Here is a 17,386-nt window from a genome sequence, read left to right as displayed (position 1 = left end):
CAAGGTGCAAACACTTGGTAAGTGATTGGTAACTGATGAGTAAGGAATGTAAGTGATGGGTAATTGTCTTGGAAAGCATTGGTAAGCATTGGTAAGGATTAGCAAGCCAAAAAGCAAAGAATCAGTAAGCAAAGTCAAAAGATTGGTAAGTATTGGCAATAGGTGAGTCAAAGACAGTCAGAATGTCAAAGTATGAGTCAAGTGATGTCAGGAACTGGGAAAGCACACTGGAATTGCATTAGGGGGAGGCTGTGCATGTCACATCTCAAAGAGATCACTTCTAGGCCAAGGTGGGATGACAGAGAGGCAGTGCTGATCTGATGCTGATATAGTACATCCAAAAGTGGACAGGGTGAGTCAGATGTCAACAGGGGTCAAGCTTTGGGGGTCTGTGGGGTGACAGGAGCATAGGGGATTGCAACTTTCCCCCCCAAACCATCCTCTCAGTGAAGCAAATAAAAACTTCATGAATGAGGCTCTGTTGGAAGAGAGGATGAAGGGGGAGTGTGTTCTGCTGTATCTTGCAACAAGGAGGCAAGATGTGCATCATACTTGTCATGGATGCAATCAGGGAGAGTGGAGAACAGTAGATTATACTGTAGCTGTCACAATCTTGGAAGAACGATGGACAAGACTGGTATGAAGACATTGCAGGGAGCAGGGAGGAAGGATCCATATGCTTCTTGGACTGGAGAGACTGAAAAAACCACATAAGACCTTTCCAAGTGAATGACAGACCTGAGGTGACCAAAGAACGTCCTCCTAGAGGTCATACTGACAAAAAGAACACACTGTCCCAGCTGGATGGGCTGAGAGGGCACAGATGAGGGTGGGATGTACCAGGATACTTCAGGACAGAAGCTGGCAGGAACTCCTGGTAGATATATGTAGCCATGGTCCCTAGCAAAGGGGACAAGCAAAATGATTGATGTAGAGGCAGCCATATCAGAAGAATTTAGCAAAATGAGTGTCTTTTGGAGGGAGTGCTGTAGAAACATGTGGAGTGTGCAAATCCTTTCCAATTTTGGAAGGTAAGATTGTGTGGCTGAGCACTACAAGCGAGTGTGGGAATGGTCTTGGTATCTGCAGAAATGACAGAGATATGTTGAAAACCAGAATGCCATACATGGGTGCTAAAGAATTTTAGCCAGCACTTAACTTGCTCCCTTTCTTTTTCTCTGGCACTGATGACTTGTTCTTGTGTGCGGGATGACTGCCAACATTCCTGGCTGTCCTTCTTTGCATGAGGGCTATGGTCTTCATCTCCATTCATCAGCTGTATCCATGTCCACCTCACCAAACACCTTTGGTGTGTGACACCACCCTTGTGTTCTGCCCTGTAGCTGATGGGGTGGGTCAGTGGATACTTCACAGGAGACATCCAGTGGCAAGCTAGCCCATTCATTCACCTTTCCCATGTTTTATTTCCATTGTGGATATGTCTGGTATGACATGAGTATGTATGTCATTTGTCTTGAAAGGCTCATGCATCTGTAGGGCTGAGATGAACAGCAACAAGCCATTGTTGGGACACAGAATACTCATTTCTCACTACAGAGGGTGAATTGGTCACTAGTGACTGGCTGAATGCCCTTGGTGTATTTCCATCTGCAGAGAAATATTTATCTGCTCATTTGCCAAGCTTCCACCTATTGAAATACATTGGCTCCTGTAATAGCAGAATGCAATGTTTTCCCTGAATTGAACCTTGCAAATCTCACAATCTGCTCATTTGCACCTGTCCCACCTGTGGGCATACCTTGGATCCTATGTTAGTGCAATGAGAATATTGCTTTGCATTTGCATCTGATGACTGATTGCTCTCAGCCTTGCATCTCACACAGTCTGCTCATTTTGAAGGGTTCTGTCTATCAGGATCCACTGAATGCTGTGTTAGCAGGTCGAGATAGTCCATATCAACCTTGCATATTTCCCAGGCCACTCATTTGGAAGGGCTTCCATCTATCAGGATCCACAGAATGCTGTTTTTGCAGGCTGATATCTTTCTTTGCATCATTATCCTATTATTAGCCATTATCTTGTTTTGTAACTCTCAAGTGAATGCTGTAAATAGCATAGCCCACTCATTTGCCAGGTGTCCATCTATTCAGATTCATCAGCAGCTGTATTAGCAGACTCAGATGTGTTGGCCAAATCAGACTATTAATTGCATTTGTGTTGAATGGGAGGTTGCTATCGCATATTGCACAGTCCATTCATTTGCAAAGGTTCTGTCTATCAGGTTCCATCAGCTCCAGTTTTAGCAGAATGAGACCATCCCACTATCTCATTTTTTAAGTTTCACGTTAACTATTCTATGTCACAAAGCCATGCCTATTGGGATACATTAGCAGTTGTTTTAGTAGAATGAGATTATCCTTCACAATTAATGGAAATACAAAATGACATTGTATGTACCATGGAGGAGTAAAATGATAGACAGCCTTGTTCACCCTGCTGTCCTATCCACCCTTGTCTCATCTGCCAGAGGCCCTAAGAGATTAATGAGATTGTCACCCAATGCTCGTCCATATACCTGAATATGCAGAGCCTCTAGCTCATGAGCCATCCTGTCCAGTGTCTGAATGGTTTCATCCTGTTGTATTTGGAAATCACACATTTGATCCTTGTAGTATTGGTGGTGGGCCTCAGCATCGCAGAGTCAATGTTCCAAATCTTCAATTCACTCTTCGATTGTGTTGGACATTTGCAACACCTCAGTGATTGGGGCACAGACAGGTGATGGTGCACTGGGGAGTTGCAGTGGTTGCAAGTTGGACAGGTGCTGCTGTTGTCGATGGGCAGGTGTCTGCTTTGAATGCAAGGGTTAACCATAATAATTAGCATAGATGTAGATTGATTAAACATACCTGCTGCTGTAGATCCCTCTACCTCCTGTGCAATGGATGGGCCAGCCTTGATGATCAAATCTGCTCATACAGTGGCTGGGATTGGGCAGGAATCCCTGCATTTGAATGCAGGAATATGAATCTCTAAATAAAATTTGAGTCAGCATAAACACATGAAATTGTGAACATACTGAGTGAAGATCCCTTGGGGATTGTCTCTCCCCAGTTGGAGGGCCCAACCCCAGCATTGATGGCTTTGGAAGCCATCGAAATGTGTCGCTTTGGGGGATGTTCCTTTGGACTTTGGGATTCTCAGGCCTCCATTGTCAGGCACAGACTTCGAGCTCACTTTTTTCCCCTGGCTTGTGATGGATTCCATCGAGTTGGAGTGGCAATCCTGCCTTTGGCATGGCTACATCGAATTTTGTGACTGATGCATGGGAAGCAGGACTTCCTGGGGTTCTTGTAGCATTGGACCTTGCATCTGTGGCATGAGTTGCAGGAATGGGGGTCAGGGGAAGGCATCCTTCTGGCAGCTATGGCAGTGCGACCATACAGTCCATCTGACAGTGGTGAGGCTTGCATTTCAATTGGCCTTGAGCAGGAACATCTTCATCATCATTGGTTTCTGCTGTTGCCTTCCTAGAGCAGGATCAATGTCTGGATCAATGGGACATCGTTTTCATGGCAGCTTTGTGCTTCTGCCTGCCTCATGCTGGTTCTTCCTCATCATCCTCCTTCTCTGGCACCTCATCTTCACCCTCATTGTCCACCTCCATCCTGTGTGAGCTATCCACTATCATTTGCTCCACCTCTGCCTCAGTTGCTTTCCATTTTCCTTTGTCACTCATAGGCATTTCGGTCTCTTGAGTGGGTGGTGTTGGTGTTGGCACAATGTGGGGCATAGGGAGGCCCAACTGGTGGTAGTTGTATCAATGCTTGACAATGTTGAGCCACTTGTGGTTGGCAACATTGGTTTTGGAAGGGGATAGGGCAGTCTTCCACTCAGGCCATGGGTGCTCAATTGAGCCAAGGTCTTCATGCCACTTTAAGAATGTGTCGACACCAATGAGGTTGCATACAGTGTCCTGAATGCATCAGTTAGTGAAAAAAATGTGATGATGCTATGACACACTAGTTCATCATTTATCACCTTGATGGCACCTCTCCACTTCACAATCTTGTCCACCTTTCCCAGCTTGCTGCTTTCCATGATATCCTTGAAGTAGATTTGAAGGATGTGGTTGGCTGCAGCATCAAGCTCAGGCAATTTCTTGAAGAGCTTGTGAGACAAAAATGATGACATGTTTCTGATGATGAGACAATGGAGTAGTTTGATGGTGAGAGTGGTGATGGTGATTGGAGAGTGGAAGAGTCAGAGGTTAAGATGGATGACAAGATATGCAGATGTCACATTTTTAGGTCCCACCTATGAATGATTCCCATGGCATGATGGCAATACCGGTACAAGTCAATAATCCTGAATGCATATATGAAGCAGAAGCTCAGATAAAAATATGATGCATTGTTCTGGAATAGCATTGCTGTTTGTTTTGCATTTTTCCCATCTGCTCCAATGGCAGAGCCTGGCTTGCAGCTACATAGACCAGCACCTGAGATTCCAACTAAATAGGCAAATTGTCCAATGTGAAACACAATTTATAGTGGGAAATTCAGATACTCTATAGTGTGAGAGGTTCCACTTTCTTCATTTCTTGTCTTCCTGGGCCTGTCTTATATTGTGACAGGGGGATAACCCAATTACAGATAGGCCCATCCATTTGTGGTGAGCTATCTATGATATGACAGATTGGCCCATCTTATGCAGTGCCAAGGGTTTGTAATCCTGTGATGGACAGATCGGCCCATCTTATGTTGCAACACTGGTTTTTGTTTTCCCTTATCTGCTGCCTGAGAATACCATGTATGGGCCCATCCTTATGTAGATCCCTTTGATCTCCCTTTCTGCTGCCTGAGAATGCCTTACATGGACCGTCCTTATGTTGTGACAGGGGTGCATCTTGCTAGATGGGCCTGTCCATTTGTTGTGATGATATACATGATACTACTGAAGGGCCTGTCCTTATGTTGTGATGCTATTAAACAGCATTACTGATGGGCCCATCTTTATGTTGTGACAATATCAATAATATTACTGAAGGGCCTGTCCATATGTTGTGACTCTATTAAATGATATTAGTGATGGGCCCATCTTTATGTTTCAACAGGGTACATCTTGCTGGGGCCAGGCCTGCTGATATGTTGTGATGCTATGCATGAGATTACTGGTGGGCCCAGTCTTTATGTTGTGACAATATAAACAATATTACTGAAGGGCCTGTCCATATGTTGCAACTCTATTAAATGATATTAGTGATGGGCCTGTCTTTATGTTTCGACAGGGTACATCTTACTGGGGCCAGGCCCACCCATATGTTGTGATGCTATACATGAGATTACTGATGGGCCCATCTTTATGTCTTGTCAGAGGTACATCTTACTGTGGACAGGCCTGTCCATATGTTGCATAATACTACTGACAGGCCCAACCTTATGTTGTGACTCTATTAAATGATACTAGTAATGGGCCTGTCTGTATGTTTCAACAGCAGTACATCTTACTGTCAACAGGCCTGTCTATATGTTGTGGACATTATGAAACAACATTACTGACAGGCCTGTCTTTATGTTGCAACAGGGGTATGGCTTATTATGAATGGGCCTGTCTAGATGTTGCAACACCATAAATGATATTACTCCTGGGCCCATCCTTATGTTGTGACCCTCTCCATGTTATGATAGGCAGGCCCACCTTGATGTTGCAACAGGGGGGTAACCTACCAGGACAGGCCTGTCCATGTCTTACAGCAACTCAGTATACTTAATTGGTCAGGGACCTGTCTAAATGTTTCAACATCCTTACCCACCATGGGCCCTCCCATATGTTGTGGTAATGCACTTACAGGCCCATACATATGTTGCTCTCACTTTAGTCCCTCAGGCCTGTCCATGTGTACTGGCTAATCTATTTAGGTGGGCCCAGTCTATATGAGTGTTGGTGTTTTGGTGCACAGGCTGCCCATGTGTTGTGACTAAATGTGACTACACTATGTGGAGTGACTGAATGGCTGGTCTTTCAACTGCTCCCAGGGAATGCCAAGTATTTCTGACAGGGCATCAATGTCCTCAAAGCTGTAAGAGAAAAGGGTGTTGTGGGTTGATCTGAGTGAAGCTAGGGCAAGGTTGTGGATGGGTTGTGAGCAGTCCTCATTGAACTCTTCAAGCATGTCATCATCAAGTGTTCTCCTTTGGTACCATATGCAGGCTCCTGCCTGCTGGGGATTGTGTGGGTGTGTGGCAATCTCACCACACCAGAGGTTTCTCAGTCTATTGTATTCAGCTAAATGTTTGTGCCTGATATGTAGGAAGATGTGGTCATCTACCCATTTGTCCAAGGGTCTGATGCCATGATGTCTCAGAATTTCTGATCTGGCATCTGCTAAGTGTCTGTAGATTCCTGTGGAAGGAGTTGCTCCAAATGCGATGCAAGTATCCATGCAGCCATGTGTGCTCGATGTACATACTATGCTTGCTGGCCATTGTGACAGGTGGAGGGGAATGGTGCAGTAGGCTTCTGCTACATCTCACATCATAATTTCCGAGCCTGGGGGAAGGTGTGCAATCAGTGCATAAATTATGGAGAATTTTCCCCATGTGGTTGGGAAGTTGTGGGCATTTACATAGGAATTGATTGATGGGTTGGGGGTGCTCAGGCAGGTGATGTGTGGGAAAGAGAAGTTTTGTATGAGTTGGAATTTGCCTGGCCAATCAGGCTTGGGGATGATGGAGAGGGGGGATGACTGGAATGTGCCAATTAAGGATTTGATTGTTTTTAATGGTAGCAGACCTATGAAGTGACCTTTCTCAATTTCTTTATGGACAATCTTATTAAATTTGCTCTCATATATGGAAATGGAGTCTCTGTTTGGGGGGGATTGTGTATGCATGATTGGGGGAAAGTTTACAATGAAACCCCAGCAAAGGCCTTCTGGGATTCTACTAAAGCGATTGATTAGGTTAAGATCTCGAAGCACCTGACTCCATGCTTCTACTTTATATGGGGCTGTTGGGTGTAATCACTTGAGCTTGAGGACATCTCTGAGCTCCATGGGATGTTGCTCCGCAACCTGAGCAGAAATGCTTGGCATTGTGCCTCTCTGCACAGCCTTCTTCTTGCTGCCACTTGGTGCAGATGCATTGCCCATCTTTCATGAAGAGTGCTTTGTAGATTCTTTCAGCAAAGGCTTTGTGTTTCTTGCCCCAGGTGTGAGTGGCTCTGCACTCAATAACAAGGTGGCAGTGGTTCCCAAGGCATACTGCACAGGCTGGGAGGGGTTGGGAGTCAGTGAAACTGCTGCTCCAAAACATTTTCTGTTGCTTGTGATTGGTTTGGTCATGTGCTATCCCTGCATGGGGGGGGAGAGGGGGCATTTCTGTCTGCTGTGGGTTCTTGTGTGGCTCGCTGTGGAGGCTGATTGGTTAGCAATGGCTGCAAAGTGCTCATTGACCTGTGTTAGCAGGTTTGGAAGTTGGGGGGGGGGGGGGAGAATGGTTGAGCAATGTGATCCACAGACATGATGCTGGTTGAATGAAATGATCCATGGATGTGATGCTGGTTGAATGGAATGATCCACAGACATGATGCCAGAGTAAAGTGAAGAAAATGATGATGGGGGGGGTGTTAGTACAACGTGTAGTGATAGTATGTAATGTCATGGGTTGTTCATGTTTGTTAGCTTGCATAGACTCTAGTGGGGAGTGAGGTGACATACCCTGTGGAGGTTATCTAGCTGTGTGGTCCTCTCATTGTCAAGGATCTCATCTTTCACTATGCTTAGTAGTTCCTTGTTTAACTCCACTAGGGACCACCTGTATGATCCTAGCTTGGATTGGTGCCAGCATTGGTGCTGTTGGCTTTGATAGAGTAGGAGTGCTCGTTTGTAGTGTTCACATGGAGAGCAGTGCCAAGGGTGGCTTTTGATTGCTGTCCAGAAGTCAACTGTGCATCTTTATGCTTTCCTCTGGCCAGTTGTGGTCTCTCATTGCATCAATCATGCAGAGGGCTGCTTCTCCAAACTGTTCCCAAGTGAGGTCCTCATCTTTGATGACCAATGACCTGTCTCTTGTTGTTGAGGCAGCTACCCAGAGGTGCTGGCCATTGTCTGTTTTCAGCAGTGTCAGGGCTTCATCATCAACAGAGGGGTTGGATCATTCTGCCTCTGCTAAACCAGCATTGGTGAAGAAAGAAATACAGTTTGCAATACTCCCCCTTAAGGAGTTTGCATGACATGTAGGGGGCAGGGATGTTAACTGGCCCAGTGGGGGCTTTGATGTTGTGAATGGGCATGAACTTCACTTTGTATTTCTTGCACTCTTCGAGGTGTGCTGCTTCCTCTTCTTCAAGGGTTCAATGCTGTTGTTCCACTTGTTCTTCCACAGCTCATTCTTCTGCTTCTTGCACTCTGCAGGTTTCCTCTGCTTTGCACACAGTCCAATGTGCATTTTCTCTGTTGTTGTTGATCTCCCAGAGGGTGCCCAGGATGTGGGCTGCCTGTTCATTGTCTACAGTGTCACTGATCAAATGAAGGCATGCCTCATTGTACTCCTCTGAGGAGAAATCAGGTCGGATAGCTAGGTTTGGGTCCTCCATGCTGGCTTTCGTGGGGAGGGAATGTGAAAAGGAACAGAGGAGGCACAATCGAGGGCTGGACATGCTGAGTTCTGCCTGTGGCGAAGTGTGCTGAGGCAAGATGCATGGTCCACTTTGCTTACTCAAATATGGACTACATTCTATGTCACACTTCATGACTCAGCTTACATAGAATACTATCTACCTTCTGACTCAGATTCACATGCATTGTTTCGCTCCAGTGGTGCTCAAGATCGTCCAATTGCATCCTCAGCCATACCTGCACACCTTTACTACTTGCGAGTACATATGTTATTTCATTTTCATGTGTTGTCCCTAGTTTCCAAATTAGTGGCGCTCAAGGTGGCGCTGGAAGCGCTCTGGAAGCACTTTGTCTGTGTTCTGGCACTGGCTCTGGAAACATGTTCTGGCCACTACATTTTCAACTCCAACAAGCTGAACGGTGTGGCATCCCTGTCAGACTCAAAATAAATTACAGTAGTTTTAGCAGTATATCAAATAATTAAATAGCTAAGTCTTGAAGAACAATGCCCTGCGAATCTCTCCACAAAAATCTCCTCAGACAACTTGATGAAGCTAGCTTGGAAGTAGCAATGGCCAGGCTGGAAAATGCACATCACGAAATTGATAGTAGCGATAATAGCAATTCAACCACAACATACGGGGATTCCAATTCATCTCAGAGTGTCCTCTTCATTACTCTGCCATCTCCAATCTCAATGGATTCCAACTCCAGTGTTTCTGATGATACAGACTTGATGGTTGAGAGGGATAGGCAGTGTGGACAGGCTCCTGAATGCGATTGAGGCTCTGAAGGACAAAGTAGAGCATGCATGGGTTCTTGAAAAACCCACTGTACCATTGATGTGGTCATTGCAGCTCGGCCTGCTCAACCATTTTGCTGACCATTGCCCTCATCTGTTCCTTAGACGCCTTCGTGTATGGCCAGAAGTTTTCGATTCGCATCCTTGATCAAATAAGTAGCCACCCAATATTTCATAGTAGCTCTGAAAATTGTCAGTTGCCAGTTGCCATTCAACTCGCAACTTTCCTTTTCCGTGCAGGGCATTATGGAAATGTGGCATCACCAGAGGACGTGGCCCAGTGGGCTGGGGTTAGTGTGGGATCAGTGATCAATTTCACCAATCAGGTCATGGTCACGATACTGGATGAGCACGACACATTTGTCAATATTCCCCCTCATGACTCAGAGGATATGGAAAGAGCACATACCTTCACTGAATCATGGACATGTCTGGCATGGAGAAACAGCATCTTTGCTGCAGATGGCTCATCGATTCCACTCTTTGAAAAGCCCCAAATATTTGGGGAGAGCTTCTATGACAGAAAATCCAGGCATTCACTCAATTGTCAGGTGTGTATTCCAATGCACACAAAATGGAATACTTACCACTCATAGCTTGTTATCGTGCCACACAACCTTCTCGTGGTTGACTATGGGCTTGGTCACCCTGGAAGCATCCATGATGCATGGGTGTTTCAAGGTACTCGCATCACATCACGACTGGGAGACCTTATCCTTGAAGATCACTGGACCTGGGCAGATAGCGCATATCCCATGGAGGAATGGTGCACTGTTCCTTTTAAAAAACCCAAGGGCAGGTGGCTATCTTGCAATCAGAATTTATATAACAAATATCTTTCTAAGGTGATACTTACCTCGTACTGGTATGCATGCTAATCATGTTGAAAGGTCTGCATCCGCGTTGAGCACGCATTTGCTGCCTTGAAGGGTCAATTTCAGAGTCTCCATGAGCTGTGCTTGAAAATCCAGAACGAGAGGGATGTTAAGGTTGCAGTTTACTGGGTAATGTGTTGCATCATCTTGCATAACATGGTGATCCATTTTGAGGAGGAAATGGTTGGCATCGTCAAGCCCTTGAGTCGGTGGGCAATGGAGGAGGGGTCAGGCCAACAGGACAGTGACATGGTCATGGTAGGAGAGGCTGTGGGAACACCAGGTCAGCAATTTTGAATGAGGCTGTTAGATGGGCTGTTCCAATATCTGGGGCATGAATGTACCTAGTGTAAACAGACCAAAATGGTCGCCATATAAAGTTGAGGGAGCATAGCTAGCAATGCTGTAGGAGTCAGCTAAGTCCCACCCATTGATGATGAGGGTGTGTAAGGGGTCTTCACAGGATCCAGGCACTTTATGACTGACCTTGGAGAAGTCACTTACAATACCACATGCATTCTGCAAATGAAATGTACCCTACATTGCATCTTGATACAGTGTTGGAGTGAGTATGGGGGAGACAGAGAAGTAATACAGTATGGGGCGAGCGTGTACTTAATGATCATATGATGCACTGGGACTGAGAGACAAGTACAACAGAGAAGATGATGAGCCAAGCGGAGATGTGACAATGGATTAAAAAAAGAAATGGATGTGATCACAAAGGGTGGCTGGCCTAAGCAGTGGGGTCGGAAGACATTGAGCTGGAGCTGGCACCACTCTTCATGAGCTCTGCGAGTTGAATCTTGAGTCAAAGGGTTTCAGCCTCCCTCATGAAGGTGTTTTCTTCAGCATTCTTCAGCTCGATATGGAGCTTCCGGAGCTCCTGCTCCCTTTGATGCTTATCCTCCATGTCTTTCCACTGCATCCTGAGTTGCTCCTTCCTCAACTCGAGCTCCCAATCCTTCAGCATATACTGCATTTTCGCCAGGTACTGCGCAGTCTTACCAGAAGACGAGGATGCTAGTATCAACTCGGCCTCTTGACTCATGTCAATGACCTGGCTTTGAAGTTGAGACTTGTTGCGAGCAACTGGGAGAGAACTTGCCTCCGTTGATGTTGTCTTGGATGATGAGGACCACGGGGTCCTCACAACAGCCTTCCCCTTTCAGGAAGAGCTAGATGATGACGACACAGAGGAAATGACACTTCTGGTGGAAGTGGGGGGACAAAGGTATGGTGATTGGTGGAATGCAGAGTGATTATCCAAGAAAGGTGTGCAAGACTTGCAAGGGAGGGAAAATTGAGACTGCACCTCAGGAGTCAATGGCTGAGGATATGACTGCTGATTCATTAACAACGATCCATTAGTGATGTCCCAATAGAAATGCACCTGATCACTGTGAACCAACACCAAGTCCATGTTAACATCCTCTCCATCTCCAAAGCTGGGGTCCGTGCCTTCCAGATCAAAGATACTATTGGCAAATTCATCCCCCTCATTCACAACTAGATCACCAACATGAGACATCCTCTCGTCAACTTCACCATCCTCCAGATCTTGATTGCCGCGCATTTCCTTGGTCCCAGTATTCGAAGGGGTACCTTCATCCACCAGAGTGGCAGGTGACCCCACTCCCAAGTCTGAAGTCTTCTGTGTACCAGATGATTTATTTTGGACAATGGCTAAAAAATCTTCAGTGCGATTTTTGTCTGGCTCAGAATTAATTGGGTCAGAGTCGAAGGAGGGGTTGCCCTGCCAGATGGAATGCAGATTGTCATACCAGGGTAAAGTGTTGAGAACAGCTTCTGTAATCATACACATCAGCAACTGTAATCCCACTAGATAGATTGATAACTTATGATGGAGATTTGCATAGCTTGCATGACCAGGCATAATGCCTTCCCCTGATTGTTTAAAGTGTGCACAGCACTTGCGATATGATCCCTTCAGCCTAAATGATCATTAAAAAATCACAAATAAAATATGAAGAGACTGACATAGTGATGCAGTTGCCTACACTAACTTGGAACTTAGCAGGGCCCGCCATGGACATGTCCTTGTAGTGGGATCATTCTTGAATACAACTTCAGCAATAATTGCTTGAACTTCTTTCTTGTTATGGCCCACTGGCCCCTTGTCAGGTGAAGGTGGTGAGATGGTTGTGATCTTATCACTAAAAAGGATTCTCCAGTTTGTGGGATGGGTGAGCAACCAGTTGATGAGTATATTGGTACAAGGAATGTCCCAGTTGATGTTCTTCAGCTGAAGACCTTCTGTAGTAGATGCATCACCAGTAGTGGTGACAGCCCGCTGGCTGGATGAAGCCAGGTTCTTGCCCTTGGTTCCGCCACAAGTAGATCTACCACTCGATCCATGACCAGAGCCTGAATTCCCGGTGGGTCTGTCGGATCCTCCTCGATGGGCTTGTTCACTTGAAGACACCATGGGCTGACCTGAGATTGCTTGCAGGCGAGCAGAGCGCCAAATGCATGGTCATAGAGGAGACATAACTTTTCAAACTCCGCAAGGCCAATGCCAGTTGCAGATGCCATTCCAGAACAATTCCAGAGCGCTTCCAGCGCCACCTTGAGCACCACTATTGTTCATATCTATACTCTTATATGTTTTCACACGTGTACAGGTCGGGTGCGTGCATGCCGAGCTGGTATCGACATCCACTTGGTCACTCCTTTCATGGTTTGCTTTGTGTAGCTTGTTCTCGCACTTTGACCAATACTCGAATACTTGCCTTGCTTTGCCCTTCGTCCCCGCTATACATAGCAGGAGTACGTGCAAACACGTGTCTGGTGAATCGAGTGCCACATAATATGGCCTCTGAACGGTTGCACACCACCACATCGCGGGAGAGACGTATCTAGTGGAAACAAACCACGCTGTGACAAGCGATGCAACAAGCATATACAAATGCCGGTACTGAGGGACCACGGCACGCCTGATGATTCTTTCTTCCGATGATCCCTCGCTACGTTTGGTGGGCCTGTTCTAGCTGTCCGTCGCCCCTGGTGTTACCTTGTCGTGCCCCTCTCTGCATACCCCACACAAGGCTAGTACTCATGCTCCTGAGTCAGCGAGATGCACTTGGCAGGCAACGCTAGGAATACATTCAAAATTTAATTCGACCGCATTAAAGAGACATGTATATCAGAGTCGTAGAAGGCTTTTTCGAGGGAACAAACGCCAGTTCATATGCAGTAGATCTGGGTGCAACCTAGAAGACACACATTTCCCTTATTTTGTATGCACGAGTAGTATTTGTCTCACTATAGTATAGAGTCTTATGGACTGCGTCAATTCGCGAACTTGGCAAACGGGTTGTATCGTTGTGAGCAGCAACATTAGCGCAGTTCGCCGGCGAGGGAACGACTAACCAAGATAAGCCATTGGTTGCCAAGGGCAGTAACTGGTAACTCATTGACGAGACCAGTGTCGTGGAGGGGGGCCAGCTCCCCCTTATGCAAGGATCGGGAATTCCAGTCTGGCAGTGCAGGATCAGGCGAACAGACAGTATCAAAGAGCATCACTGTGTCATTAGTCTCGGACAAGGGGGACTGATTACGATGCTACTGTTCAGTATGTGTGGTGCCTTTAGACATGCGGGAATGAGCTGGGCAGGTACGACATGACTGGCGGTCCTGGGCTTCTCGTAAACCACAGCATCCAACTTTCTCCCCCTCACCGATTTCTACCGACGGTTGGTGTACCGGTGAGTCCCCCCACAGTTCTTCAGTCTACGTGACTTGCTCAAGCAGCAAAGCCGGATTTCCTCTCGTCTTTCCAACTAGCGTGCTGCATATTGGCGAGTCCCTATTGGTCCATCACTGCGTTTGTGCACCGACGTTCGGGTAGCAGTATCCACACCCAGACGCCTAAGATTGCCTGCTCTACACGGTGTGTCTTTACCTGTGGGCACTTCTGCGTTGTTTAATTAGCCTCCCTGATTTGAGTAGCATTCTGACACTCAAGATTGCTCACCCTGTTTCTTTGACATTTCCAGGGATAACGTAGGTTTCCACTGTTCTGCTGTCTTATTGCAACTGATCACCAAACCCAGTCTAAAGGCAAAACCAGTTCCGCTGTGTATATCATCCAGGTGTAACAGCATTCAATGGCTCCAGCAGACAATGTTTCTCGCAAGCGGGCAGAGTTAGAACGCTATCCTCCGGGACATGATGGCCGGGATGTTGCTCTCTTCGGACTGGCGGATGCCCTCAGCGACAGATACGAGGAAGAGGAAGAAATCGACTACTTGAACGAGGCAATTGATTTGCACCACGCGGCTTTGGAACTCCGACCAATTGGAAATAACGATGACGATCGGGCCCGGTCACTCCACCACCTCGCTCTCTGTCTTTCATATAGATATGGAAAGCAAGGGGTCTTCGATGACTTGGAAGAAGCCATCGCGCTTGGACGTGAAGCACTAGAGCTGCGTCCACCGGGGCATCCCAATCGTGATGTGTCTCTCCACAATCTCGCTTCTGACCTCAGGACGAGATTTATGAAACACGCTGTGACCTGCGACTTGGAGGAGGCTATCAACCTCCTCCGTGCAGCTTTGAAACTATGCCCCTCTCCACATCCTCTCCTGTCTTCATCGCTCCAAGGACTTGCTCTCTGCCTGTCGAATAGACATGATAACCAGGGGGGAGTCGATGACTTGGAAGAAGCCATCACGCTCGGACGTGCAGCACTAGAGCTTTATCCACCAGGGCGTCCTGATCGTGGAATAGCTCTTTACAACCTTGCATGCGACCTTTGGAAGAAGTTTCGGGGACAGGCTGACACGCCTGGTTCGCACAGGGCAAATTCCCGTCATCAGGCTGTGTCGGTGGTTCGTCCAACAAGCAGGGCTGATGTCGCCTCTTCCCTTTTCGAGCTCTCAGAACACCTCTGGAACAGGTTTCAGAAGCAGGCCATGATGACCGACTTGGACGATGCTATTTGTCTTGCAACGTGTGCTTTGGAGCTCCGATTGCCTCGCGAAGTTGTTTCCGTTGGAGCTTGGGTTCAGAGGCTGTCGCAAGGTGCATACTCGAACGAACCCGTCATACTTGGTCGAGTGGTAGACGATCTGTGTGTCCTTGTGAAATACCACAGGGCCAGATTCCAAGCTCGGCACGCAATCGTCGACCTGAACGAGGCTATCACCTTATACCGATATGTGCTGCGACTCCACCGGACTGGGCATCCCAGTCGCGCTTTGTCCCTCCACAACCTGGCGCAGTGTCTAGCAGACCGGTTTCGTCAACAACCCGCAGCAGCCGATTTGGACCAGGCTATTGCTCTCGAGCAAGAAGTCCTGGAGTTACTCCTACGTGAAGACCCAGGTTACGAGGTGTCTCGACGCTGTCTTGCGGCCTACCTCCAAACGAAACTCAATTCACAAGTTGCCATGATGTCCTCGGATGCGTCAAATGTTACCCTCTTCGACATTAAGCAAGTCATCCGTAATGTTGCATTTGAAACCCTCAAAACCACGCCAACCAGGCTGCTGCACACACCTACTGGCATATTGTGCAGCCGTGATGCGCAGGTATCACATTTTATGAACAGTCAACAGTGCAAACGGCTGGTGTCACTATGCACAACGTGCGACCGGGACCAGCAAATAGACCTCATTCATGCTAATGTCTCGAGACACTTCCGGTACGCCACGCTTTCGCACCGCTGGGGTGAAGCAGAGCCATCATTGCGCGACATCGAGGGCCACCCGATATATGGCATGTCGGCCAAGGGGGGCTTTGGGAAGCTCCAAGCCTTTTGTCGTGTTGCCCTGGAGTGGGATTACTTATGGGCATGGAGTGACACGTGCTGCATCGACAAGCACAGCAGTGCCGAGGTGCAAGAAACGATTGGATCGATGTTCGCGTGGTATCGACAATCCTCCTTGACCATCATATACCTTTCTGATGTTTCCAATGCCGGTTCGCTTGGGCACAGCGAATGGTTCAAGCGTGGGTGGACCCTCCAAGAACTACTGGCTCCCGAGTGCATACTATTCTACACTCAAAACTGGTCACTTTACAAGAACCTGGCGTCTTCGAACCATAAAGCCGTCATCGCTGTGCTGGAAGAGCTGGAGGTAGCAACTGGAATAGAGTCCCAATTCTTGTCCAAATTTTCTCCAGGTATGGATCATGCCCGTTCGAGACTACAATGGGCGTCTTTGCGTCGTACCACACGACCTGAGGATGTCGCCTACTCACTTTTCGGGATCTTCAATCTTCATCTTCCCGTTCTGTATGGCGAATCTGCTGAGGACTCGCTAGGCCGTCTCCTAGCCGAAATCATATCGCGGTCTGGGGATATCTCGGTTCTGGATTGGGTGGGAGAGGCGTCACTGTTTCATAGCTGCTTCCCTACTCACATCACCTCATTTCAAATGCTCCCGTTGCCTCCGCCCCAACCTAACACAGACGAACGGTCGTCGTCAATGAGTCTGCAGCCCACGTCACCATTCGGAGTACTACGAAGGTTACGTGGCTCACTCACTACGTCGCTCCTCCCCCAGTTTCTCCGCCGTCCCCAGACACCGTTAGGCATTGCCCAGCGTATTCTGGCGGACCGGCGGAAAACTCCAGATGCGTATGCACCACTGGCACGCGATGCATACGACTTCCACTCACTTCCTAAGGCGCCCCTTCCACGATTCATCAATCGCCGCCTTATACTACCATGTATCGCCCATCGAGTTACAGATATCCGGCTCAAAGGGACAGATCTATCGGCACCGAGTTACACGTACGAAATCCAGGCATCCGGTCTGAGGCCGCTTGAGATCGCACTGCCACACAAGCTAGACGATGCAACCAGGTTGCAAGGTGCTTTGCAGCTCGTTCGTCCTTGGCACTCGAAGCTGCTTGGTCCATCCGTCGAGCTAGATGCCGTGACTGAAGAGCAGCTGCTTTTTGCATTGGATAGGTCATTTAATGCCTTTCTCTTGATTCAGTTACCTCACGATGAGCACAAAAGGATCGCATCTTCTACCCTCATTACTGCTCGGCCCATGAACCGGGCCAGCATTCTGAAAAGCAAAGCCAAGATATTCAATATTGTGTAGATAATCGTAGCATCATGATATTGTCCGCTGCACATATCCAATT

At 47.5% G+C, this 17,386-nt stretch overlaps 3 protein-coding genes across 3 annotated transcripts; 2 read left to right on the top strand and 1 right to left on the bottom strand.

Moving 5' to 3' along the window:
* Window positions 1–8,379: 8,379 nt before the first annotated feature.
* On the bottom strand, window positions 8,380–8,577 carry F5J12DRAFT_686455 (uncharacterized protein; the record flags this gene model as incomplete). Its single annotated transcript, XM_051740317.1, has 1 exon — window positions 8,380–8,577. A coding segment is annotated over one exon (198 nt), but the record flags the coding sequence as incomplete, so codon positions are not given.
* A 5,811-nt stretch (window positions 8,578–14,388) lies between these two features.
* On the top strand, window positions 14,389–15,669 carry F5J12DRAFT_768774 (uncharacterized protein; the record flags this gene model as incomplete). Its single annotated transcript, XM_051742220.1, has 2 exons — window positions 14,389–15,307; window positions 15,350–15,669. Coding segments are annotated over 2 exons (1,239 nt in total), but the record flags the coding sequence as incomplete, so codon positions are not given.
* A 159-nt stretch (window positions 15,670–15,828) lies between these two features.
* On the top strand, window positions 15,829–16,608 carry F5J12DRAFT_720815 (uncharacterized protein; the record flags this gene model as incomplete). Its single annotated transcript, XM_051741262.1, has 1 exon — window positions 15,829–16,608. A coding segment is annotated over one exon (780 nt), but the record flags the coding sequence as incomplete, so codon positions are not given.
* Between the last annotated feature and the right edge of the window lie 778 nt (window positions 16,609–17,386).

The sequence above is a fragment of the Pisolithus orientalis genome, assembly GCF_024613125.1.
Source record: "Pisolithus orientalis strain OTSU chromosome Unknown F5J12scaffold_14, whole genome shotgun sequence".
In the NCBI taxonomy this organism is placed as follows: domain Eukaryota; kingdom Fungi; phylum Basidiomycota; class Agaricomycetes; order Boletales; family Pisolithaceae; genus Pisolithus; species Pisolithus orientalis.
Note: the sequence above shows the minus strand (reverse complement) of the source record. Positions and strands in the feature narration are given on the sequence as shown.